The sequence below is a fragment of the Bufo bufo genome, chromosome 2 (assembly GCF_905171765.1).
Source record: "Bufo bufo chromosome 2, aBufBuf1.1, whole genome shotgun sequence".
In the NCBI taxonomy this organism is placed as follows: Eukaryota; Metazoa; Chordata; class Amphibia; order Anura; family Bufonidae; genus Bufo; species Bufo bufo.
The window spans coordinates 841,181,325-841,208,501 of NC_053390.1; the positions used below are offsets into that span (position 1 = coordinate 841,181,325).

A 27,177-nucleotide genomic window follows, 5' to 3' on the forward strand; every position below is an offset into this window, starting at 1 on the left:
GGGGATTGGGCCGGCCGCTCCATAACATCAGTCTTGTTGGTCTGGAGCCGAGATGTTGCCCGTTTACTGGTGTTTGGGGTCGTCGTCTTGTTGGAACACCCATTACCGTCATAGGTATTATCCAGCCGTGTCTCAGTTATTCCCACTATGTCATAGTCCTCCTCACACATCACTAATTCCAGTTCACCAGTTTTATTAGTCAGGCTTCTAACATTAATATACATACATTTGAGAGGTTTATGTATATTTTTTACCCTACACCTTTTCGTCCTACGTATAATGTAATTTCCCTCCCCCCAGTCCCACTACCTTGCCCCCCGGTCTCTATCTGCCCCTCCTATAATGTAATTTCCCTTCCCCCCAGTCCCTAGTTTAAACACTCCTCCAACCTTCTAGACATCTTCTCCCCAGCACAGCTGCCCCTTCCTCATTGAGGTGCAGCCCGTCCCTACGATGGAACCTGTACAGAGAAGTCGCCCAGTTCTCCAGGAACCCAAACCCCTCCTTCCTGCACCAGTTCTGGAGCCACTTGTTCCCCTCCCTAATCCCCCGCTGCCTTTCTTGTGTGGCTCGTGGTACAGACAGTATTTCAGAAAACACTACCTTTGAGGTCCTTGCCCTAAGCTTGTGACCTAAATCCCTAAAATCATTTTTAAGGACGCTCCACCTTCCTCTAACTTTGTCATTGGTTCCGATATGGACCATGACCGCTGGGTCTTCTCCAGCCTCTCCCAGTAATCTGTCAACCCGATCCGCCATGTGTCAAATTCGAGCGCCAGGAAGACAGCACAGCGCTGGTCGATCCCGGACAGATCGCCCTATCTGTAACCCTAATAATGGAGTCTCCCACTACTAGCACCCGTCTGCCCTGCTCTCCTGGTATCCTGCTTACTGGAGCTGACAACCCCCTGTCTGGCAGAGGAAGTGTCCGACTGCAGCAGTGCTGTCCCTGGACTGACAACCCCGTGTCTGGCAGAGGAAGTGTCCGGCTGCAGCAGTGCTGTCCCTGAACTGACAACCCCCTGACTGGCAGAGGAAGTGTCCGACTGCAGCAGTGCCGTCCCTGGACTGACAACCCCCTGACTGGCAGAGGAAGTGTCCGACTGCAGCAGTGCCATCCCTGAACTGACAACCCCCTGACTAGCAGAGGAAGTGTCCGGCTGCAGCAGTGCTGTCCCTGAACTGACAACCCCCTGACTGGCAGAGGAAGTGTCCGACTGCAGCAGTGCCGTCCCTGGACTGACAACCCCCTGACTGGTAGAGGAAGTGTCCGACTGCAGCAGTGCCATCCCTGGACTGACAACCCCCTGACTGGCAGAGGAAGTGTCCGACTGCAGCAGTGCCATCCCTGAACTGACAACCCCCTGACTGGCAGAGGAAGTGTCCGACTGCAGCAGTGCTGTCCCTGAACTGACAACCCCCTAACTGGCAGAGGAAGTGTCTGGCTGCAGCAGTGCTGTCCCTGAACTGACAACCCCCTGACTGGCAGAGGAAGTGTCCGACTGCAGCAGTGCCATCCCTGGACTGACAACCCCGTGTCTGGAAGAGGAAGTGTCCGGCTGCAGCAGTGCTGTCCCTGAACTGACAACCCCCTAACTGGCAGAGGAAGTGTCCGACTACAGCAGTGCCGTCCCTGGACTGACAACCCCCTGACTGGCAGAGGAAGTGTCCGACTGCAGCAGTGCCATCCCTGAACTGACAACCCCCTGACTAGCAGAGGAAGTGTCCAGCTGCAGCAGTGCTGTCCCTGAACTGACAACCCCCTGACTGGCAGAGGAAGTGTCCGACTGCAGCAGTGCCGTCCCTGGACTGACAACCCCCTGACTGGCAGAGGAAGTGTCCGACTGCAGCAGTGCCGTCCCTGGACTGACAACCCCCTGACTGGCAGAGGAAGTGTCCGACTGCAGCAGTGTTGTCCCTGAACCGACAGTTCTTCTTGTTTTTTTAGGGTAATAACAGGTAAGGTGTGGCAGTTTAGTTGTGCCAGCCAGTAGGTAAATTACTGCATTTTCTTCCAGCATCCATCGGAGGGCGCCGCGCTGTGCAGCACAAGGGTCTCAGCCTTCCGGCTGGGTAATTTATTGTATGTTCCCAGCATTTGTGGTTGTGTTCATTACCACATTTAAGTACAATTCTGTTTTGGCAAAAGCTGGTGTTGGAGACTTTCCTCTTTCGTGACTTCGCTGTTTCCTGGGGAGCCTACCCCGGTAAACGGCCTACATCTTGGCATAGTCGCTCGTTCGTGACTTCGCTGTATCCTGGGGAGCCTACCCCGGTACACATCTTACATCTTGGCATAGTCGCTCGTTCGTGACTTCGCTGTATCCTGGGGAGCCCACCCCGGTACACGGCCTTCATCTTGGCATAGTCGCTCGTTCGTGACTTCGCTGTATCCTGGGGAGCCCACCCCGGTACACAGCCTACATCTTGGCATAGTCACTCGTTCGTGACTTCGCTGTTTCCTGGGGAGCTCACTCCGGTACACGGCTTACATCTTGGCATAGTCGCTCGTTCGTGACTTCGCTGTTTCCTGGGGAGCCCACCCCGGTACAAAGCCTACATCTTGGCATAGTCGCTCGTTCGTGACTTTGCTGTTTCCTGGGGAGCCCACCCCGGTACACAGCCTACATCTTGGCATAGTCACTCGTTCGTGACTTTGCTGTTTCCTGGGGAGCCCACCCCGGTACACAGCCTACATCTTTGCATAGTCGCTCGTTTGTGACTTCGCTGTTTCCTGGGGAGCCCACCCCGGTACACAGCCTACATCTTGGCATAGTCGCTCGTTTGTGACTTCGCTGTTTCCTGGGGAGCCCACCCCGGTACACAGCTTACATCTTGGCATAGTCGCTCGTTCGTGACTTCGCTGTATCGTGGGGAGCCCACCTCGGTACACGGCCTACATCTTGGCATAGTCACTCGTTCGTGACTTCGCTGTATCCTGGGGAGCCCACCCCGGCACACGCTTACATCTTGGCATAGTCGCTCGTTCGTGACTTTGCTGTTTCCTGGGGAGCCTACCCCGGTACACGGCTTACATCTTGGCATAGTCGCTCGTTCGTGACTTCGCTGTTTCCTGGGGAGCCCACCCCGGTACACAGCCTACATCTTGGCATAGTCGCTCGTTCGTGACTTCGATGTTTCCTGGGGAGCCCACCCCGGTACACGGCTTACATCTTGGCATAGTCGCTCGTTCGTGATTTCGATGTTTCCTGGGGAGCCTACCCCGGTACAAAGCCTACATCTTGGCATAGTCGCTCGTTCGTGACTTTGCTGTTTCCTGGGGAGCCCACCCCGGTACACGGCTTACATCTTGGCATAGTCGCTCGTTCGTGACTTCGCTGTTTCCTGGGGAGCCCACCCCGGTACACAGCCTACATCTTGGCATAGTCGCTCGTTCGTGACTTCGATGTTTCCTGGGGAGCCCACCCCGGCACACGCTTACATCTTGGCATAGTCGCTCGTTCGTGACTTCGCTGTATCCTGGGGAGCCCACCCCGGTACACAGCTTACATCTTGGCATAGTCGCTCGTTCGTGACTTCGATGTTTCCTGGGGAGCCTACCCCGGCACACGCTTACATCTTGGCATAGTCGCTCGTTCATGACTTCGCTGTATCCTGGGGAGCCTACCCCGGTACACGGCTTACATCTTGGCATAGTCGCTCGTTCGTGACTTCGCTGTTTCCTGGGGAGCCCAACCCGGTACACGGCTTACATCTTGGCATAGTCGCTCGTTCGTGACTTCGCTGTTTCCTGGGGAGCCCACCCCGGTACACGGCTTACATCTTGGCATAGTCGCTCGTTCGTGACTTCGCTGTATCCTGGGGAGCCCACCCCGGTACAAAGCCTACATCTTGGCATAGTCGCTCGTTCGTGACTTTGCTGTTTCCTGGGGAGCCTACCCCGGTACACAGCTTACATCTTGGCATAGTCGCTCGTTCGTGACTTCGCTGTATCCTGGGGAGCCCACCACGGTTCACAGCGTACATCTTGGCATAGTCGCTCGTTCGTGACTTCGCTGTATCCTGGGGAGCCCACCACGGTACACGGCTTACATCTTGGCATAGTCGCTCGTTCGTGACTTCGCTGTATCCTGGGGAGCCCACCCCGGTACAAAGCCTACATCTTGGCATAGTCACTCGTTCGTGACTTCGCTGTATCCTGGGGAGCCCACCCCGGTACACGGCTTACATCTTGGCATAGTCGCTCGTTCGTGACTTCGCTGTTTCCTGGGGAGCCCAACCCGGTACATGGCTTACATCTTGGCAGAATCGCTCGTTCGTGACTTCGCTGTTTTCTGGGGAGCCCACCCCGGTACAAAGCCTACATCTTTACATAGTCGCTCGTTCGTGACTTTGCTGTTTCCTGGGGAGCCCACCACGGTACACAGCCTACATCTTGGCATAGTCGCTCGTTCGTGACTTCGCTGTATCCTGGGGAGCCCACCACGGTACACGGCTTACACAGCTACAATAGAAGAAGGGGCTCCAACAAGGACTCTCCAAACACTGGACGCTGGCCCAACGAGTCCCACAGCACTATTGATCAGTACTGCCACACGTACAATCAGTATGAAGTACTCAAACGTAGAGAAATGGTCTGGATGTACAAACTCGGTTCTATTAATCTGCACGGCCTTAACGAGGTTGCAGAAAGCGTTTTATAATAACTTTCTGTATGACTTGTTACCTTGTTACTGTTATTTACATCTTTTACTGCACTGACACCTAGTGGCCCTTTCTAGATACTACACATCTCCAGTGAGGTCTGCACAGTAGAAGGCACTAACAATCCACTGACCCCCTGGCAATAATTTGAACAATATTTTTAACAATTCTAGTTTCTATTATGAGAGAGTCCAATTGTTTCATCATTTTTATACTTTTTTTCTATCACTTTTTACATTTGCTGTCCCTTTGTAAACTAATTATTATTCATTCATTCACTTGCTCTTGTTAACATATTCCACCCCCTCCAAAAACTGTCTATGTAAACTGGGTACTTGTACCTTTTTGTATCATATTTCCTGATCTGAGGAAGTGACCGTTCCGGCCCAGAAACGCTTAATCTGTGGACCTTCCTGGTTGTTCCACTGCTGACCTGAATCTTCTTCCACGACACCTAACAATTGATCAGCAGTACCTCGCCATTGTGAGGCTTCACGCAGGATGTTCTCAGACGGAAGTGGCCCCTGAGCTTACAGTGTTACTGAGTGTCATCAGCAGGTTGTATTAGAGATACAGAGACTGGAAGAGTCACAGAAAGGCAGAGACGTGGACGTCCTGTGGCCACATCCCACACTGATGACCACTTCATTGTGAACAATGCCATGCGGATGATGAATGCCACACAACTCCAGGCACATGTAAGGGAGGTGAGAGGCATCCAAGTGTCATGTCAGACTATTGAAAACCGTTTACATCAGCGTGGTCTGCGTGATAAACGACCTGCAAGGTACCTGACCACATCACCAGGCACAGGCCTCATCGTCTTGGGCCAGGGAGCATCTACGCTGGAGGAGGGACCAGTGGCCTCAGTGCTGTTCATTGATGAAAGGCGATTCACACTGAGCAGAAATGATGGCCACCAACGATGTTGGAGACGTCAAGGAGAGCGCTCAGCATCAGCCACTGTAGTCACCAGACGAGTCTTCAAGAAGAGTGGGACACCGTGCCTCAGCAGACAATAAGGCGACATGTGAACAGCAGGAGACGTCGTTGTCAAGCTGTAATTGATGCTCAAGGCCACAGGACAAGTTCTTAAGACACTGACATTTTGTGGCGGTGTACCCAGCACTGGTGGTGGTTATTGGAATCTCTATTGGAATCCTAGTCTTTCCCTTCACTCTCCCTGACAGTAGAAAAAAAGCTTGATTGATCTCTGACTCTCCCTGATTGATCTCTGACTCTCCCTGATTGATCTCTGACTCTCCGTGATTGGTTTCTGACTCTCCCCAATTGATTTCCTTTATATCTCTGACCTCCCGATATATATACCCACCTGTACTCTCCGATCCTCACAGGACCTCCTCCTCTACTCTTATCACAACCTGCCCCCCCCCCCCCCCCGTACATGTCTGATCTCCCGGTACACCCCCACCCGTACTCTACGATCCTCTTAGGACCTCCGCCTCTAGATAAGATAAGATAAGATGCCACAATTTATTGTCACTGCAATACAATGTGATACAATGTACAATACAATGAGATGCTGTTTGGAGCAATCCTAGATGCCATGGACAGAGGAACAAGAACTGACATTTAAACTAAAGCACTACACTAGAAAAGCATTACACTAGAAAACAAAACAAAACATTGCACTAGAAAGCATTACTATTCCTAGTCCACAGCATATATATAGCAAGAGCAAAGTAGGAAGTGCTTCTGAGTATATATACACCCTGATCAGACACCACTGCAGACAAGAGATCATCATGGGGTCATGGATGCAGCAGTCACTTTCAGTCTGTGGTAGTTTCTATCCTAGGAAGGGGCAATAGTCTCCGAGCATTTAGGAGACTGATTGCTTTGGGGTAAAAGCTGTTCTTCAGCCTAGTGGTGCGGGCGTGTAGGGCTCTAAGACGCCTACCAAAGGGTAGTGGAGTGAAAAGGCTCTTATCACAAACTGCCCCCACCCCCGTATATATCTTTCCTTCCAATACACCCCCACATGTAATCTCCGATCCTCACAGGACCTCCTCTTCTACTATCATCACAACCTACCCCCCCTTGTACATCTCTGACCTCCTGATACACCCCCACATGTAATCTCCGATCCTCACAGGACCTCCTCTTCTACTCTTATCACAACCTGCCCCTCCGTACATCTCTGACCTCCCGATACACCTCCACATGTAATCTCTGATCCTTACAGGACATCCTCCTCTCCTCTTATCACAACCTGCCCCCTCCGTACATCTCTGATCTCCCGATACACCCCCACATGTAATCCCCGATCCTCACAGGACCTCCTTGTAACGGACCGTTTCAGCAGACAAGGGGTTAAAATCCGTTCAGGCGATAAGCCCCTTTCTGAGAGACAGGCACAGCTACTGCAGGATACACCAAACTCCCGAACTGGATACAAAATAGCACTCCAAACTGGAACCTCACGAATAGCTGCTAGCAGACGAACAGGAATCAGCTTACACTCCTGGCAATCAGTCTCTAACAGCATACAGCGGATCCCCCCAATAACGAGACAAGGCTCCGTGTTGAGGGTCAAGCAGTGGTCTGACTGTACTTCAAGTACAGCCTCTTTTATTCATAAACCACAAACATAGTACTGCCCACAGGGGTTTGAAATACAACCAATCAGTAATTTACAACACATACAATGTAAGTACAGCAACCAATCGTTCACGCCCCCAGAGGACCAGAATGAAGACAGCGACACAGGACAGATACAACACATCCCCACAATGCATCATGGTTTCCTCCTCTCTGTCCTGGAGACAACCAAGGAGCAATCCAATTATCTCTCAGGACAAAGGGAAATCGCCAATACACATGTGAGGACAACAGAACAGACATCACCATTTAAACACACAATGGGACAATGGCACAATAGAAACACACCCAGCATATTCCTCCCAAGCTGACAAGTTACACTTATTATAAATTGTTACAACTTTGTGAGTTTACATTGTCCATACATATAACTTACATCAATTTAAACAGTATAACTTGGGGACAAACCTATCTAAAATTCACTTGAATAGGTTCAGGGGTTTAAAAGTCAGTATGGGCCGTAATCCTGAGGCAAGAGGCTTTTAAACAGGCCTCTCCAAAACCCAGTGGCGAGGTTGGATTCGCCACACTCCTCTTCTACTCTTATCACAACCTGCCCCCTCCGTACATCTCTGACCTCCCGATACATCCCCACATGTAATCTCCGATCCTCACAGGACCTCCTCTTCTACTCTTATCACAACCTGCCCCTTCTGTACATCTCTGACCTCCCGATACATCCCCACATGTAACCCCCGATCCTCACAGGACCTCCTCTTCTACTCTTATCACAACCTGTCCCCTCCGTACATCTATGACCTCCCGATACACCCCCACCTGTACTCTCTGACCCTCACAGGACCTCCTCCTCTCCTCTTATCACAACCTGCCCCCCCTTTCATCTCTGACCTCCCAATACACCCCCACATGTAATCTCCGATCCTCACAGGACCTCCTCCTCTCCTCTTATCACAACCTGCCCCCCTTTAATCTCTGACCTCCCGATACACCCCCACATGTAATCTCCGATCCTCACAGGACCTCCTCCTCTCCTCTTATCACAACCTGCCCCCCCCTTTCATCTCTGACCTCCTGATACATTCACACATGTAATCTCCGATCCTCACAGGACCTCCTCCTCTACTCTTATCACAACATGTCCCCTCCGTACATCTCTGACCTCCTAATACACCCCCACCCATACTCTCCAATCCTCTTAGCACCTTCTACTCTTATCACAACCTGCCCCCCCCAGTACATCTCTGACCTCCGAATACACCCCCACCCGTAATCTCCGATCCTCACAGGACCTCCTCCTCTACTCTTATCACAACCTGCCCCCCCAGTACATCTCTGACCTCCTAATACACCCCCACCCGTACTTCCGATCCTCACAGGACCTCCTCCTCTACTCTTATCGCAACCTCCCCCCCCCCCCGTACATCTCTGACCTCCTGATACATCCCCACATGTAATCTCTGATCATCACAGGACCTCCTCCTCTACTCTTATCACAACCTGCCCCCTGTACATCTCTGACCTCCTAATCCACCCCCACCCGTACTCTCCGATCCTCACAGGACCTCCTCCTCTACTCTTATCACAACCTGTCCCCCGTACATCTCTGACCTCCTAATACACCCCCACCCGTACTCTCCGATCCTCACAGGACCTCCTCCTCTACTCTTATCAAACCTCCCCCCCCCCGTACATCTCTGACCTCCTGATACACCCCCACCCGTACTCTCCGATCCTCACAGGACCTCCTCCTCTACTCTTATCACAACCTGCCCCCCCAGTACATCTCTGACCTCCTAATACACCCCCACCCGTACTCTCCAATCCTCACAGGACCTCCTCCTCTACTCTTATCACAACCTACCCCCCCCCCCCCCCGTACATCTCTGACCTCCTAATACACCCCCACCCGTACTCTCCAATCCTCACAGGACCTCCTCCTCTCCTCTTATCACAACCTCCCCCCCCCCCCGTACATCTCTAACCTCCTGATACATCCCCACATGTAATCTCTGATCTTCACAGGATCTCCTCCTCTACTCTTATCACAACCTGCCCCCCGTACATCTCTGACCTCCTAATCCACCCCCACCCGTACTCTCCGATCCTCACAGGACCTCCTCCTCTACTCTTATCACAACCTGCCCCCCGTACATCTCTGACCTCCTAATCCACCCCCACCCGTACTCTCCGATCCTCACAGGACCTCCTCCTCTACTCTTATCACAACCTGTCCCCCGTACATCTCTGACCTCCTAATACACCCCCACCCATACTCTCCGATCCTCACAGGACCTCCTCCTCTACTCTTATCAAACCTGACCCCCCCCCAGTACATCTCTGACCTCCTAATACACCCCCACCCGTACTCTCCGATCCTCACAGGACCTCCTCCTCTACTCTTATCACAACCTGCCCCCCCAGTACATCTCTGACCTCCTAATACACCCCCACCCATACTCTCCGATCCTCACAGGACCTCCTCCTCTCCTTTTATCACCTCTTCCCACAATCGTCTCATAGATTTCTTCCCTGCATCCCCCGCACTCTGGAACTTTTTTACAGGGCTGCCAACCAGAATTTTCTGGACAAATCACAGACAGCCAACATTTATATAGACAAATGGGAAAACCATAATGAATGATAAAGATTCCCTCCATGTCTGTAGCTGTTTACTGATGAGATCTGAGATTTACCACCACAATTACCAGTCACCTGCCTCAGGAAAATGATGGACACATCAATTATTATTCACAGACGTCACCTATTTTTACGGACTGTGCAGAAATTTCTGGACGGGTTGGCAACCCTGCTCTCTACCACAGCACATCAAAGGAGACACAGAAACTACCCACACAGAGGTCACTAAGGGGTTAACTGTGTGACCAGCATCCAAACTGTGACATCATCACACCACCTAATCTACCAGGGATCAGCTGTTCTGAAACTACAACTCCCAGAATCCTCTTTTCACTTCTATGGGAGTTACAAGAATAGCAGAGTAAAGCCTGGTCAGTGATTCACGGACAGCATACGTCCCCATTCATTTTAATATGTGTATTCACACATCAGTGTTTTAGCGCGGTCCGTGGTTCCGTGTTTTCAGCACAGATGTATGCTCTATTTTTTCCGTGTTCACGGATCCATCACGTCCATTATAGTTTATGGGTCCGTGAAAACCACGGATGCTATCCGTGTTGCATCCGTGTTTCACGGATCATTAAGAAGAGATGCTTTGAAAATTATTTTTTAGCTGTTCAGTGTCAGTAAAACACGGATGCAACACGGACAGCAAAAAACGGACCCAACACAGATCCTTAACGGACAGCTTTACGGATGCATCACTGACCACCTGCTCACGGATTTGAGCGCGGACACTGACTTGTGAATAAGGCTTAATTGTGCATGCTGGGAGTTATAGTTTCACAGCAGCTGGAGTGCCGAAGATTCCTGTTCCCTGTAATATACTGTGCTGAGCTCCGCCCCTCATGTGACTTATCACATGATTGTGACATCATCACAGGTCCTTTACCTACCAATTAATATAATCTGTAGTGCTGATCTCCGCCCCTCATGGACTGATCACATGACTGTGACATCATCACAGGTCCTTCACCTCTTAGTATATATGAGCTCCAGAAAAGATCCAGGTCAGGTGTGTATGGCTGGTAGTCACAGCGCAGTATACAGCAGGTATATGTTCTGGGGGTGAGGGGCGTGTCCTGTGTTCTCTTAATGTCAGGGTGAAGGCGGTGAGGGGCGTGTCCTGTGTTCTCTTAAGCCTCATGGAGACGTCCGTGGAACACGGTCCATGAGATTCCGGACTGGCATTGCAGGAGCGCACGGCGTCATTGGTTGCTATGACACTGTGCGCTTTGTGCCGCCGCCTCAGTACAGTAATACACTCGTATGATCTATACGAGTGTATTACTGTACAGCAGCAGCAGCACGAAGCGCATGGTGTCATAGCAACTAATGACACAGTGCGCTCCTGCAATGCCAGTCCGGAATCTCACAGACCATGTTCCATGGACGTCTGCATCAGGCTTTAATGTCAGGGTGAAGGCGGTAAGGGGCGTGCCCTGTCTTCTCTTAATGTCAGGGTGAAGGCTGTGAGGGACGATAGGGAGTGTGAGTGTAGTACCCTGGAGCAGGGCTACTGTGAAGTCTGGACATTTGCCCCTGTTTCTCCTATGCGAAGTTATAAATGTCTTACTTTATTTCACTTCAAAGGGTTAATGTGCACTGTATATTACTGTGTAACTGTTATATGTGATATATATCCTGTTTATTATCACTGTATTTTTATGGCTCTGTGAAAAGGGTTAATGAATACTGAAAGACTATTAGGACTTTGAATGAGAAGCTAGTAATTTTCCACAGCTGCTATAGGGTTTAAAGAAGAGCATGTTTTGGAGGATAAAAGCCAGACGTTGTTTACCACCAATCCAGACAGACTGACCTTGTGACCGTCTGGTTTAGCTCTGTTGTTATGTCTGGAAACTGTGTTTGGTAAAAACTGCTGTGACATTGTCATTGAAGCTGTAATGTTAGTCTATGACAGACGGAAAGTGTTACATTGTATCTGTGCTGAGCTTCTCCACTCCACCCCTCCCACTAGAAGATTCTAGTTGAGCCAGAAGCTGTATATAAGGAGAGCAGTCAGAGCCTCTAGTGTGCTGCAGTTAGGACCAGTGCTTGGAGGGGAGACTCTGCCAGACTACTGAGTGACCAGAAGAAGACGCTGAGATGGGGATACTCTGCCACAGACCGTGGGTCACCAGCCTTCTCAAGAGAGAGGGACAGCTAGCTCAGGCCTGTCCTCAGCATCAAACCCTTCTTCTGCCAGGGAGGAGACTGGAGAAGCCAGCCCTATGCCTTGTCTCAGGGAGGAGACTGGAGAAGCCAGCCCTATGCCTTGTCTCAGGGAGGAGACTGGAGAAGCCATCCCTATGCCTAGTCTCAGGGAGGAGACTGGAGAAGCCAGCCCTATACCTTGTCTCAGGGAGAAGACTGGAGAAGCCAGCCCTATGCCTCATCTCAGGGAGGAGACTGGAGAAGCCAGCCCTATGCCTCATCTCAGGGAGGAGACTGGAGAAGCCAGCACTATGACTCGTATCAAGGAGGAGACTGGAGAAGCCAGCCCTATGCCTCATCTCAGGGAGGAGACTAGAGAAGCCAGCCCTATGCCTCGTATCAAGGAGGAGACTGGAGAAGCCAGCCCTATGCCTCATCTCAGGGAGGAGACTGGAGAAGCCAGCCCTATGCCTGGTCTCAGGGAGGAGACTGGAGAGGCCAGCCCTATGCCTCATCTCAGGGAGGAGACTGGAGAAGCCAACCCTATGCCTCACTTTTATTGTTTTGTACCTGAATTCCTCCAGTAAAGAAGCCCCCTGGTTACTGCAGACCCTGATTCTCTGGTCTTATTGCCCACTGGGGTGCACCACGCCTTACCATCCCTTCCGGAGAGCAGCAACACGTGGTGACACCTTGACACTGTCTGGAGGAATCAGCGTAGTTTTGGAGCCACCCCAAACCCAGCCACTGCATTTCCCGCGTTCACTTTATGTCGGGCTGAAGACTGTGAGGAGGGTGTCCTGGTTGGGAGTCCAAGTGTTATGCTTATTAGGAGACACTAAAAGACTCCTTAATAAGTGAGCAGTGAGACTATTGACTCTTTACTGTAAGAGCAGTGAGACTATGGACTCTTTACTGTAAGAGCAGTGAGACTATGGACTCTTTACTGTAAGAGCAGTGAGACTATGGACTCTATACTGTAAGAGCGGTGAGACTATGGACTCTATACTGTAAGAGCGGTGAGACTATGGACTACTACTCTCTGTTTTTCCACAGGATTACACAATAGTGGACTTCTGTTACTCCCATCATCCATCTCCATGAGTCAGGTGGGTGGAGCCGGACTCCTCACCCTCTGGTACATGAACAGAAGATCCTAGGACTCACCAGCAAGATCACTGAGCTGCTGACTGGAGAGGTGACACTGCTGGGAATGCTGGGAGGTTCTGGGTGGGGGTCTGGAGGGGTCTGGGTGATGATGGTGTCATTGTGTTGTCAGGTTCCTGTAAGGTGTCAGGATGTCCATGAAGGAGTGGGAGTATATAGAAGGACACAAGGATCGATACGAGGACGCCATGATGGAGGACCACCGACCCCTCACATCACCGGGTAAGAGGAGTCTATATATGTATATGGGCACAGGCTGGCACTGGGGGGGGTGTTATTACCCCCATGTGTATGATGTACACAGATTAATACTTTTATACTGTAATGTATGGAGATGACACGGTAAAACAGGTCACTCCCCTTTCTGGTAATGGTATTGGTTATCATGTATTTATAAGATAGTGGGTGCAAGAACTGGGGCCATTCAATCACAATTAAGAAGGCGGGGCTAGTAGAGGAAGCAGGAGCATTGAGTGGCTTGGCCACACCCTCAGTGCACTTAACACCTCATGGTATTGCGCTCACCAGTATTACTGAATTTACTGACTGTATTGGACGTGTCTGAGTTAGCAGTTCTCCTTCTGTTTTCTCTCTGGTTCCCTCCTTCCTGATCTCATTGAACCCCCCATCCTAGGACATGTTCTATACTGAGGAAAGAAGGGAAGGCAGGTCTCTGGATGGAAGAGCAGCTCTAAGACTGGGGTTTCCATGTGGGTGACCGGATTAGCTTGGGGTTCAGCTGGAGCAGAACATTGTAATTTAGGCCCCAATCACTAAACCTAGAAGTGAAGGAGCTGAGAGAAGTGTCTGGTCTATAGACCAGTGTTTCCCAACCAGCGTGCCTCCAGCTGTTGCAAAACTACAACTCCCAGCATGCCCGGACTGCATTTGGCTGTGCGGGCATGATGGGAGGTGTAGTTTTGCAACAGCTGGAGGCACACTGGTTGGGAAACACTGCTATAGACAGATCTACAGGAGGCCATGTATTCAGTCACTGTGTGCTTGTGTCTCCACAGACGGACTCATGGAAGGAAATCCCCCCGAGAGATGTCCCCGTCCTCCGTATTCCCAGGACCATCAAGAGGAGAAGCTCCCAGAGAACTATCAGGTACAGTCAGGTCCATAAATATTGGGACATGGACACAATTCTAACATTTTTGGCTCTATACACCACCACAATGGATGTGAGATGAAACGGACAAGATGTGCTTTACCTGCAGACTGTCAGCTGTAATCTGAGGGATTTACATCCAAATCAGGTGAACGGTGCAGGAATTACAGCAGTTTGCATATGTGCCTCCCACTTGTTAAGGGACCAAAAGTAATGGGACAGAATAATAATCATAAATCAAACTCTCACTTTTTAATTCTTGGTTGCAAATCCTTTGCAGTCAATTACAGCCTGAAGTCTGGAACGCATAGACATCACCAGACGCTGGTTTCATCCCTGGTGATGCTCTGCCAGGCCTCTACTGCAACTGTCTTCAGCTCCTGCTTGTTCTTGGGGCATTTTCCCTTCAGTTTTGTCTTCAGCAAGTGAAATGCTCAATCGGATTCAGCTCAGGTGATTGACTCGGCCATTGCAGAACATTCCACTTCTTTCCCTTAAAAAACTCTGTGGTTGCTTTTGCAGTATGCTTTGGGTCATTGTCCATCTGCCCTGTGAAGCGCCGTCCAATGAGTTCTGAAGCATTTGGCTGAATATGAGCAGATAATATTGCCCGAAACACTTCAGAATCCATCCTGCTGCTTTTGTCAGCAGTCACATCATCAATAAATACAAGAGAAGCAGTTCCATTGGCAGCCATACATGCCCACGCCATGACACTACCACCACCATGCTTCACTGATGAGGTGGTATGCTTAGGACCATGAGCAGCTCCTTTCCTTCTCCATACTCTTCTCTTCCCATCACTCTGGTACAAGTTGATCTTGGTCTCATCTGTCCATAGGATGTTGTTCCAGAACTGTGAAGGCTTTTTAGATGTCGTTTGGCAAACTCTAATCTGGCCTTCCTGTTTTTGAGGCTCACCAATGGTTTCCATCTTGTGGTGAACCCTCTGTATTCACTCTGGTGAAGTCTTCTCCTGGTTGTTGACTTTGACACACATACACCTACCTCCTGGAGATCTGGCCAACTGTTGTGAAGGGTGTTTTCTTCACCAGGGAAAGAATTCTTCGGTCATCCACCACAGTTGTTTTCCGTGGTCTTCCGGGTCTTTTGGTGTTGCTGAGCTCACCGGTGCGTTCCTTCTTTTTAAGAATGTTCCAAACAGTTGTTTTGGCCAGGCCTAATGTTTTTGCTATCTCTCTGATGGGTTTGTGGTGTTTTTTCAGCCTAATGGTGGCTTCACTGATAGTGACAGCTCTTTGGGTCTCATCTTGAGAGTTCACAGCAACAGATTGCAAATGCAGATAACAGACTGTAAATGAACTCTGGACCTTTTATCTGCTCATTGTAATTGGGATAATGAGGGAATAACACACACCTAGCCATGGAACAGCTGAGAAGACAATTGTCCCATTACTTTTGGTTCCTTAACAAGTGGGAGGCACATATGCAAACTGCTGTAATTCCTACACCGTTCACCTGATTTGGATGTAAATCCCTCAAATTACAGCTGACAGTCTGCAGGTAAAGCACACCTTGTTTGTTTTATTTCACATCCATTGTGGTGGTGTATAGAGCCAAAAATGTTAGGATTGTGTCCATGTCCCAATAATTATGGACCTGACTGTAGATGGAGCTGAGCCCTATACACATCTATATAGGGGGCTCCTGCAGTCATGGAGGGGTCATAGATGGTGGGGGTCTCTTATGTGGATCTGTTAGATTTCCCACCCGTCTGCTGTATTGTACTGAATTGTTACAGATGACAAATCAGGGGGAAGATCTGACTGATATTAAAGTGGAGGATGAAGAAGAGCGGATGATGGGCGATCCCCCGTGTAAGAGTGAGGTGGAGGAGGACCTTCCAGCCCATGTGACCACAGGTATGTGATACTGGATGGAGAAGGTGGATTCAGAGGTCCCATCTTGGAGCTACACTAAGGCTGAGGATGGAGGCAATTATCAGGAATGAATGTTTGTCCGATCGCCTGTTCCTGATAATTGCCCGGTGTAAAGATGCTGCAGTCACTCCTTTGTGGTATAATTGTATATTTGTAGCGGTCTAAGGAGGGAGAGACCGCAAAGCAGGATTCAAGTACAGTACAGCGGACAAGGAAACTGAAGCAAAAGCCGGTTTTATTAAAGAACCAGATGTAACTGCCGGAAAATCGGATTAACGGTATAAACAGGTTTACACAGATTACATGAACACGAGTTTGAATAAATGCGTTCCCCAGTATACACATCAGAGTCCAGGCTACACTCAGCTAGTATACTCCTATCTAGCCCTGCTACCCAGGGGACGCTTCTGCAGCGCACTGACTAAGTCCCTGACTCTATAACCTATCACAGATCAGCACCGGTGCCACTCACAGTTCTGCAGATTCTCTTGGATCCCATAAGATGCAGTCTGCTCCAGGTCCGGTTGCTTGCTTGTCTGTCTTTCTCTCTCTGGTTACAGCAGATGCAGCCCACTCCTCTGTAACACACTGTGCAGTCTTTTTCTCTGGGTCACAGCTACAGCACTTCAGTTCAGAATCTATCTTGGACTGTCTCCAGCACAGTTCAGCTTCTCAGGACTCCATCAGTCAGGCTCCATGTCCCATCACTAGCCTTTACTTGGCTCCTAACATGGCAGCCATCCTCTCACAGCTCTCAGGACACTCTCAACTCCAGTCAGAACTCCAACCCCGGGAACTTCTGGCTCCTCCTACCTCTTGGGCATCTCAGCAACAGTTCAGTTTTCTCATTCTCAGAGCCACAGTGACCTCTAGTGGCTGAAATAAGTAATCACAGTCTATGTAACACCATATTGTAAGATATCTGTGCAAAGAACAGTATTCTAGGGGCTGACCCTTACATGCCCCCCCACTTTAAAGGTGGCCGTCCTCGGCCTTGCTATATAGTCCATGGAAAACAAAGGGGTTAATGGAACATTTAAACGGCAGTACAACATTGTCCACCATTCCTACAGGCAGACCAAATGAACTCATCAGCAGTGTACCTGTTTGGTGGAACCCCTGCAGTAGACCTACTGGATCTCCGAAGGTCTTGACTTTCTGCTAGGACCTGACTTTCTCCACTGGTAGCTGTTAACCTGGGTTCTTCCTGGACAGGAGATCTGGATGTGGTCGCGGGTTCTTCGGACCGGCATGGCCGTAGCATATTCCTATGTAGAGTCCGTGAGGCAAACTCCTCCTTTTCAACCTGCACTTTGTAAGCCGGACCATCGGGATACACTCCCTTGCTCACTTTGTATGGCCGTACCTCCCAACACTCGCTCAAATCGCCTCTGGGACGTTTCTCTCGCAGAATTACCACAGATTGGTGTGCTGGGACTCTCTTCCGGGTCCCACAAAATCGGATCCGCTGTTGAAATGCTGTCTGGGTAGGTTTGTGTGGAGTGGCTTGCTCCCAATAATCCAGAGGTTCTGGGTGTCCAGGCGGCTTACTCCAACACTCTCTGGCGAAATGTCCTATATTTCCACACCGCCAACATTGTGCTCTTCGACGGCCCCCTCTCTGCCTGCGTGCGGGAGGCGCCCCTAGAACTTGATGGGGAGGCAACTTAAGGGGAGGACATTCTGGTGTAGGAACCTGCAGGGTCGCCTGATAGGCTTGTTGTCGGGCCGGACAGGCTGCCTCAGGGAGATAACACGACTCCATCCGTTTTTCCAGGAGCGTCAACTTTTCGTGCATAGCACTCAGAGCGCTCTGTAAGTCTTGTACCACTCTGACTAGGACCTCTTCGCTCTTTGTAACCCTGTGGGGTGTGACGGTCTGGGTCCGTACCACTCCGGACGCATAACTTTCCTCTTTACTCCGCGCCACTGCCTCTGCCAATATTTGTCGGAAGGTTAGGGCAGGGTCCACCCTGACTCGTTCCCGCAGGGCCTGTCTCAGGGGAGTTCTGTAGAGTCCCAGAATGAATTGTTCCCGCAGTATACGGTCCACGGGCCCCAGGCCGGTTACTCCGTCTGCCTCTTTTTTCTGTATCTCGCCCAATATTCCCTGTAATGCCATCGCATATTGTGAGACCCCTTCCTCTTCTCGCTGAATCCGGTAAAAGAACGTTGCCCGGAGGTGCCCCGCACTAGTCGTCTCACCGTATATTTCTTCTAGAAAATCCACAATCTCTTCCAACGTTCTACGGGTGGCTTCTGGTTGTAGGAAAACAGTCTTCCGGGGGCAGTGCTGAGAAATAGTGGAGCTCAGTGTCGGACTGGGCTGTCTAGGGCCCAGCAGTTAAATCTATTTTGGGGGCCCAAATATTACCTGCTCACAGAGCAGCAAGACGCTACAAGATGATTGGGGTCCTTGCAGCAACTTTGAGAAGGCAGGTCCCTGGGAAAGGAGGACACTGGATGTCCTGTCTCTGTACCTAGAAGACATCTGTACCTAGAGAAGAGCTACTAAACTGGTCCATGGATTGCAGGATAAAACTTACCATGAAAGGTTAAAGGACCTTAATATGTATAGCTTGGAAGAAAGAAGAGACCGAGGGGATATGAGAGAAACTGCTAAATACATAAAGGGAATCAACTCGGTAAAGGAGGAGAGCATATTTAAAAGAAGAAAAACTACCACAAGAGGACACAGTTTTAAATTAGAGGGGCAAAGGTTTAAAAGTAATATAAGGAAGTATTACTTTACTGAGAGAGTAGTGGATGCATGGAATAGCCTTCCTGCAGAAGTGGTAGCTGCAAATACAGTGAAGGGGTTTAAGCATGCATGGGATAGGCATAAGGCCATCCTTCATATAAGATAGGGCCGGGGGCTATCCATAGTATTCAGTATATTGGGCAGACTAGATGGGACAAATGGTTCTTATCTGCCGACACATTCTAGGTTTCTATGTTTCTATCTCAGCCACATGAACGATTCCCTAATAAACTGGGGAGTTTCTTAAATATGACGCCTAGTTTTTTATATGAACTTAGGCTGTTTGAGGTGCGGTGCCCATCTGTGCCACTGGTGCAGTAAGTATGTGCCACTGGGGCAGAAGGGGCCCGGCCTGCTCAGGGGCCCACTGGGGGATTCACATATACCCCTGTAGGCCAGTCCAAGCCTGATAGAGCTGTGTGGGGAGGAATGATCGTAGTTTTAGAGAGCTCAGGTTGTGCAGGAACTTCACGGTAACTCGGCTCACAGCGGAGATTCTGTCTTGTCTTTGCATCTTTTATAGTTTTTCTCAATCTCTTGGACACACAGACGCGTCGGTAATCTCCGAGTGACAATGACATACAGAGCAGTGGGTGACCGTGGTAACAAGCAATGGCGGATTATAATAGGACCGTTTGGGTCTCCAGCCCCGGCCCAGTGTCAATGAGGGGCCCATTGCCACCCCAAACGCCCCAGTGCCGTTACATATTTACATTCTCATTTATCACTATGGCAGCTGTGAGAGTTATAGTCCATACATATATACAGTTGCAAGAAAAAGTATGTGAACCCTTTAGAATGATCTGGATTTCTGCACAAATTGGTCATAAAATATGATCTGATCTTCATCTAAGTCACAACAATAGACAATCACAGTCGGCTTAAACTAATAACACACAAAGAGTTAAATGTTACCATGTTTTTATTGAACACACCATGTAAACATTCACAGTGCAGGTGGAAAAAGTATGTGAACCCTTGGATTTAATAACTGGTTGAACCTCCTTTGGAAGCAATAACTTCCACCAGACGTTTCCTGTAGTTGCAGATCAGACACAACGGTCAGGACTAATTCTTGACCATTCCTCTTTACAGAACTGTCTCAGTTCAGCAATATTCTTGGGATGTCTGGTGTGAATCGCTTTCTTGAGGTCTTGCAACAGCATCTCCATCAGGTTAAGGTCAGGACTCTGACTGGGCCACTCCAGAAGGCGTATTTTCTTCTGTTTAAGCCATTCTGTTGTTGATTTACTTCTATGCTTTGGGTCGTTGTCCTGTTGCAACAACCATCTTCTGTTGAGCTTCAGCTGGTGGACAGATGGCCTCAAGTTCTCCTGCAAAATGTCTTGATAAACTTGGGAATTCCTTTTTCCTTCGATGATAGCAATCCGTCCAGGCCCTGACGCAGCAAAGCAGCCCCAAACCATGATGCCCCACCACCATACTTCACAGTTGGGATGAGGTTTTGAGGTTGGTGTGCTGTGCCTCTTTTTCTCCACACATAGTGTTGTGTGTTTCTTCCAAACAACTCCACTTTGGTTTCATCTGTCCACAGAATATTTTGCCAGTACTGCTGTGGAACATCCAGGTACTCTTGTGCAAACTGTAAACGTGCAGCAATGTTTTTTTGGACAGCAGTGGCTTCCTCTGTGGTGTCCTCCCATGAAATCCATTCTTGTTTAGTGTTTTACGTATCGTAGATTCGCTAACAGGGATGTTAGCATATGCCAGAGACTTCTGTAAGTCTTTAGCTGACACTCTAGGATTCTTCTCCACCTCATTAAGCAGTCTGCGCTGTGCTCTTGCAGTCATCTCTACAGGACGGCCACTCCTAGGGAGAGTAGCAGCAGTGCTGGACGTCCTCCATTTATAGACAATTTGTCTTACCGTGGACTGATGAACAGCAAGGCTTTTGGAGATACTTTTATAACCCTTTCCAGCTTTATGCAAGTCAACAGTTCTTAATCGTAGGTCTTCTGAGAGCTCTTTTGTGCGAGGCATCATTCACATCAGGCAATGCTTCTTGTGAAAAGCAAACCCAGAACTGGTGTGTGTTTCTTATAGGGCAGGGCAGCTGTAACCAGCACCTCCAATCTCATCTCATTGATTGGACTCCAGTTGGCTGACACCTCACTCCAATTAGCTCTTGGAGATGTCATTAGTCTAGGGGTTCACATACTTTTTCCACCTGCACTGTGAATGTTTACATGGTGTGTTCAATAAAAACATGGTAACATTTAACTCTTTGTGTGTTATTAGATTAAGCAGACTGTGATTGTCTATTGTTGTGACTTAGATGAAGATCAGATCACATTTTTTGACTAATTTGTGCAGAAATCCATATCATTCCAAAGGGTTCACATACTTTTTCTTGCAACTGTATATATATAAGTAATATACTCACTATATGAAATGATACTGCTCAGTGTTAGTTTTGAACCTAGGTTGAACGTTCTCATATTTCCCTGTCTCTTGGCATGTTAGGACTCTTTTACACTACTGTTTTTTGTTTCCGTTTTGCGGGCCGTTTTTTGCAATCCGTATAACGTCCGTATACGGAACCATTCAGTTCAATGGTTCCGCAAAAAAAACGGAATGTACTCCGTATGCATTCCGTTTCCGTATTTCCGTTTTTCCGTTCCGTTGAAAGATAGAACATGTCCTATTATTGCCCGCAAATCACGTTCCGTAGCTCCATTCAAGTCAATGGGTCCGCCAAAAAAATTTAACACATACGGAAATGCATCCGTATGTCTTCTGTATCCGTTCCGTTTTTTCTGAACCATCTATTGAAAATGTTATGCCCAGCCCAATTTTTTCTATGTAATTATTGTATACTGTATATGCCATATGGAAAAACGGAACGGAACAACGGAACGGAAACAGAAACACAACGGAAACAAAAAACGGAACAACGGATCCGTGAAAAACGGACCGCAAAACACTGAAATAGCCATACGGTAGTGTGAAAGAGGCCTTAACCTGAGAATGGATGGACCCTGAAGGCCGTCTGTGATTGTGCTATACTTGCATAATACAAAGGAAAGGGGAGCATTACCTACTGATTGGTTACACAATAGTAATGGCTGAAAAGCCGCAATGTCGTCAGTTCTAAATCAATTTATCCAGAAGTTCTCGACGTGTTTTTAAGGATAATTCTCCCAAGTGTCCGGTGTAGGTGTCCAAAGGAGGCCTGTGTTTGGGAACATGAACTTTTACCTTGATTACTGTCCAAATGACATAAATCCTAGTTACATAATGATGAGATGTATGCAAATGTATCAGGTGTAATTATCCAATCCTAGATAGTGTAACCACCCTGGAGACCCCCAGTTACTCCCATAGTAATAAAGGTTTGGAGACAGTCCTCAGATCTCCTCAGATACAACTCCTATCATTGTGTCTGTGCTATCGGCCAATTGTACCTGAACGTAGAACTGACATTTTCTGGAGGCCCCAGCGAGATATCCAACCAGCCGGTCCAGGACTGAACCACAGGGGAGCAGCACCCAGGGATTGGGGAACGCAAAGCCATTGACTCGCTGCTTTGTGGGCTGTGCCTCAGGATCAGTCCGACGGATATCATTCAGCTGGAAGGGGATGAATTGGATTGAGTTATGTTATTATATTATACATGATTCTGCTACTAACCTGCTAAAACTGTAGATAGCGTGTGTTTGATGATGTGAATTTAGTTTTGTTCTCTGGTGTCCTGTGAAGAGTTAACTGAACTCGGGGGGGGGGGGCGGTGAAGTGGCTGCTTTTGGAAACAGAAGTGGTCCATGTGATTCTGGAAAAGGCCCTGAGTCAGGGGCCAGTTACTAAAATACTACGCTTGTATTACGCTTAGGGTTAGTGTGGAGACGGGACACTCTGCGCGCTGCGGAACACGTGTGTCTTGTAAAGTACTAAAATACTATCCAGTAACTAACTGTACATGGTAACATACTATCCGGTAACTTACTGTACATAGTAACATACTATCCGGTAACTTACTGTACATAGTAACATACTATCCGGTAACTTACTGTACATAGTAACATACTATCCGGTAACTTACTGTACATAGTAACATACTATCCGGTAACTTAGTATACATAGTAACATACTATCCGGTAACTTAGTATACATAGTAACATACTATCCGGTAACTTACTGTACATAGTAACATACTATCCGGTAACTTACTGTACATAGTAACATACTATCCGGTAACTTACTGTACATAGTAACATACTTTCCGGTAACTTACTGTACATAGTAACATACTATCCGGTAACTTACTGTACATAGTAACATACTATCCGGTAACTTACTGTACATAGTAACATACTATCCGGTAACTTACTGTACATAGTAACATACTATCCGGTAACTTAGTATACATGGTAACATACTATCCGGTAACTTACTGTACATAGTAACATACTATCCGGTAACTTAGTATACATGGTAACATACTATCCGGTAACTTGCTATACATAGTAACATACTATCCGATAACTTACTATACATAGTAACATACTATCCGGTAACTTACTGTACATGGTAACATACTATCCGGTAACTTACTGTACATGGTAACATACTATCCGGTAACTTACTGTACATAGTAACATACTATCCGGTAACTTACTGTACATAGTAACATACTATCCGGTAACTTACTGTACATAGTAACATACTATCCGGTAACTTACTGTACATAGTAACATACTATCCGGTAACTTAGTATACATAGTAACATACTATCCGGTAACTTACTGTACATAGTAACATACTATCCGGTAACTTATTATACATGGTAACATACTATCCGGTAACTTATTATACATGGTAACATACTATCCGGTAACTTAGTATACATAGTAACATACTATCCGGTAACTTAGTATACATAGTAACATACTATCCGGTAACTTAGAGCTGCAGTGTACTGCTTTGGATACAATACAGAAAGGTCTGATGTATGAGGAATACGTATTACTTTTGGACTGTCTTTATCTGTTTTTTGTGCATTTATTTGTGGTACAGAGTTTGTCTAGAGGCGAGGTTAGTGCGCGCCTCCCGTCCAGGACTCGCGCTCATTTCCTACATACGGCTTCCAGAAGTATAGCCTGACCCAGCTAGGAAACCTCTGTAGCCGAAGATAAAATACATCGCAGGAATACCCAAAGGTCGGGGATCGCTGCCCTCACCAGGTTACTACGGGAACTAGTTCCAGCAAGTGAGACGGGTTGTCCCAGGATTACACGGAAGCGCTGAGAGGTCAGAGGGATGCAGCAGCAGATGGAGCTGAGGTGCGAGGCGCTGACTGGGACCTGAGGCATGTAGGCTGGAGATAGCCTACCTCTAAGGTAAAGGATGGGACATGACGAAAACTGCTCTGCTCCTGTTAATAACTAACGCTGTGGAAGCTGACCTCTCCCCGGGGTCACATTGACCTGCTGCAGTAATTAACCCTATAGGCTCTGCTTTCCACCTATCTGAAGGGTAAGGCCGAGTTCCTATCCCATCCGTCTCATGTATGCATGCAGTGGCATCCTTTATCATAGAGTTTGAGAGAAAAATGTATATCTTAACGTCTAGATTTTTTCTACTGGACTCTGCAGGATAGTAACTATAGCTTTCAGAACACGGAGACACTAAAACATCATTATTTTTCATTTCAAATATGCTATTATTGTGTTAAAGTGAAATACATTTAAAAAAGTAGACATATTAGGTATCGCCGTGTCTGTAACAACATGCTCGATAAAAATATCACATGACCTAACCCCTCAGGTGAACACCGTAAAAAAAATTATAAAAACTTTGCCAAAAAATCTATTTTTGTCACCTTATATCACAAAAAGTGCAACACTAAGCGATCAAAAAGGTGTATGTCCCCCAAAATAGTACCAATCAAACCGTCACCTTATCCCGCAAAAAATGTAATACCCTATTTAAGACAATCGCCCAAAAAATAAAAAAATCTATGGCTCTCAGACTATGGTGACACTAAAACATCATTTTTTTGGTTTAAAAAAATGCTATTATTGTGAAAACTTAAATAAATAAGAAAAAGTATACATATTAGATATTGCCACGTCCGTAATGATCTGCTCTATACAAATATTACATGACCTAACCCCTCAAAACAACCAATTTTTTTGGTCACCTTGCCCCATAAAGTGTAATAATGAATGATCAAAAAATCCTATGTACCCAAAAATGGTACCAATGAAAACCTCAACTCTTTCTGCAAAAAACGAGCCCCTGCACAAGACGATCGGCAGAAAAATAAAAAAATATGGAGTTCAGAAAATTGAGACACAAAAACATAATTTCTTTTTCAAAAATCCTTTATTATGTAAAATTGAAACAAACAAAGAAAGTAGACATATTTGATATCATTGCGTCCGTAACAACCTGCTCTATAAAAATAGCACATGATCTACCCTGTCAGATGAATCTTGTAAAAAATAAAAACAGTGCCAAAACAGCCATTTTTGGGTTACCTTGCCTCACAAAAAACATAATATAGAGCAATTAAAAATCATATGTACCCCAAAATAGTACCATTAAAACTGGAACCTTATCCCCTAGTTTCGAAAATGGGGTCACTTTTTGGGAGTTTCTACTGTACGTGTGCATCAGGGGGGCTTCAAATGGGACATGGCATCTAAAAACCAGTCCAGCAAAATCTGCCTTCCAAAAACCATATGGCGCTCCTTTTCTTCTGCGCCCTGCCGTGTGCCCGTATAGCAGTTTACGACCACATATGGGGTGTTTCTGTAAACCGCAGAATCAGGGTAATAAATATTGAGTTTTATTTGGCTGTTAAACCTCAATGTGTAATTAAATGGAAAATCTGCCAAAAAAGTGAAATTTAGAAATTTCATCTCCATTTTCCTTTAATTCTTGTGGAACACCTAAAGGGTTAACAAAGTTAGTAAAATCAGTTTTGAGTAACTTGAGGGGTGTAGTTTCTAGAATGGGGTCATTTTTGGGTGGTTTCTATTATGTAAGCCTCACAAAGTGACTTCAGACCTGAAATGGTCCTTAACAGGTGGGTTTTGGAAATTTTCTGAAATATATTTTAAAAATTGCTTCTAAACTTCTAAGCCTCTAATGTCCTAAACAAATAAAATGTAATTTACAAAATGATGCCAACATAAAGTAGACATATGGGGAATGTTAAGTAATACATTTTTTCTGAGGTATCACTTTCTGTTTTAAAAGCAGAGAAATTGAAATTTAGACAATTGCAAATTTGGTAAATTTGGGATTTTTTCATAAATAAAGGTGAAAAATATTGACTGAAATTGACCGCTATCGTGTGTGACGAGAAAACAATCTCAGAATGGCCTGGATAAATAAAAGCTTTCCAAAGCTATTACCACATAAAGTGACACTGGTCAGATTTGTAGATTTTGACCTGGACACTGGGGCATCAATGACCCTTGGTCATGAAAGGGTTAACATTCCCCATATGTCTCCTTTATGTTTGGATCATTTTGTGAATGCCATTTTATTTTTTGGGGACGTTACAAGGCTTAGAAGTTTAGAAGCAAATCTTGAAATTTTTAAGAACATTTCCAAAACCCACTTTTTAAGGACCAGTTCAGGTCTGAAGTGACTTTGTGAGGCTTACATAATAGAAACCACCCAAAAAAGACCCCATTGTAGAAACTACACCCCTCAGGTTCCACAAGAATTAAAGGAAAATGGCGTTTATGTGCAAATAGCACGTATATAGCCGTATGGCAGTCGGGAAGGGGTTAAAAAGTGGGTTTTGATAATTTTTGGAAAAATTTCAAGATTTGCTTCTAAACTTCTAAGCCTTCTAAGGTCCCAATAAAATAAAATGGCATTCACAAAATGATCCAAACATGAAGTAGACATATGAGGAATGTAAAGTAATAACTATTATAGGAGGTATCACTAGCTGTTTTAACAGCAGAGAAATAGAAATTTGGAAAGTTACACATTTTAGTAAATTTGGGATTTTGTAAAAAATGAAATATATTGACTGAAATTTACCACTATCATGAAGTACAATGTGTGACGAGAAAACAATCTCAGAATGTCCTGGATAAGTAAAAGCGTTCCAAAGCTATTACCACATAAAGTGACACTGGTCAGATTTTCAAAAAATGGCCCAGTCCTTAAGGTGAAAAATGGCAGGGTCCTGAAAGGGTTAATATTTACTA

General features: G+C 47.2%; 1 protein-coding gene across 1 annotated transcript in view; it reads left to right on the top strand.

Annotated features, from left to right (window-relative positions):
- The first annotated feature begins 10,830 nt into the window (after window positions 1-10,830).
- The window catches only part of LOC120990596 (zinc finger protein 260-like), a 41,222-nt gene continuing 24,875 nt past the window's right edge, over window positions 10,831-27,177 (top strand). Inside the window, exons 1-3 of the mRNA XM_040419515.1 lie at window positions 10,831-10,900; window positions 13,099-13,240; window positions 13,322-13,431. Of these exons, the coding sequence (XP_040275449.1) occupies window positions 13,341-13,431 (91 nt within the window). The 5' untranslated portion in view covers window positions 10,831-10,900; window positions 13,099-13,240; window positions 13,322-13,340. The remainder of the gene's footprint in view (window positions 10,901-13,098; window positions 13,241-13,321; window positions 13,432-27,177) is intronic.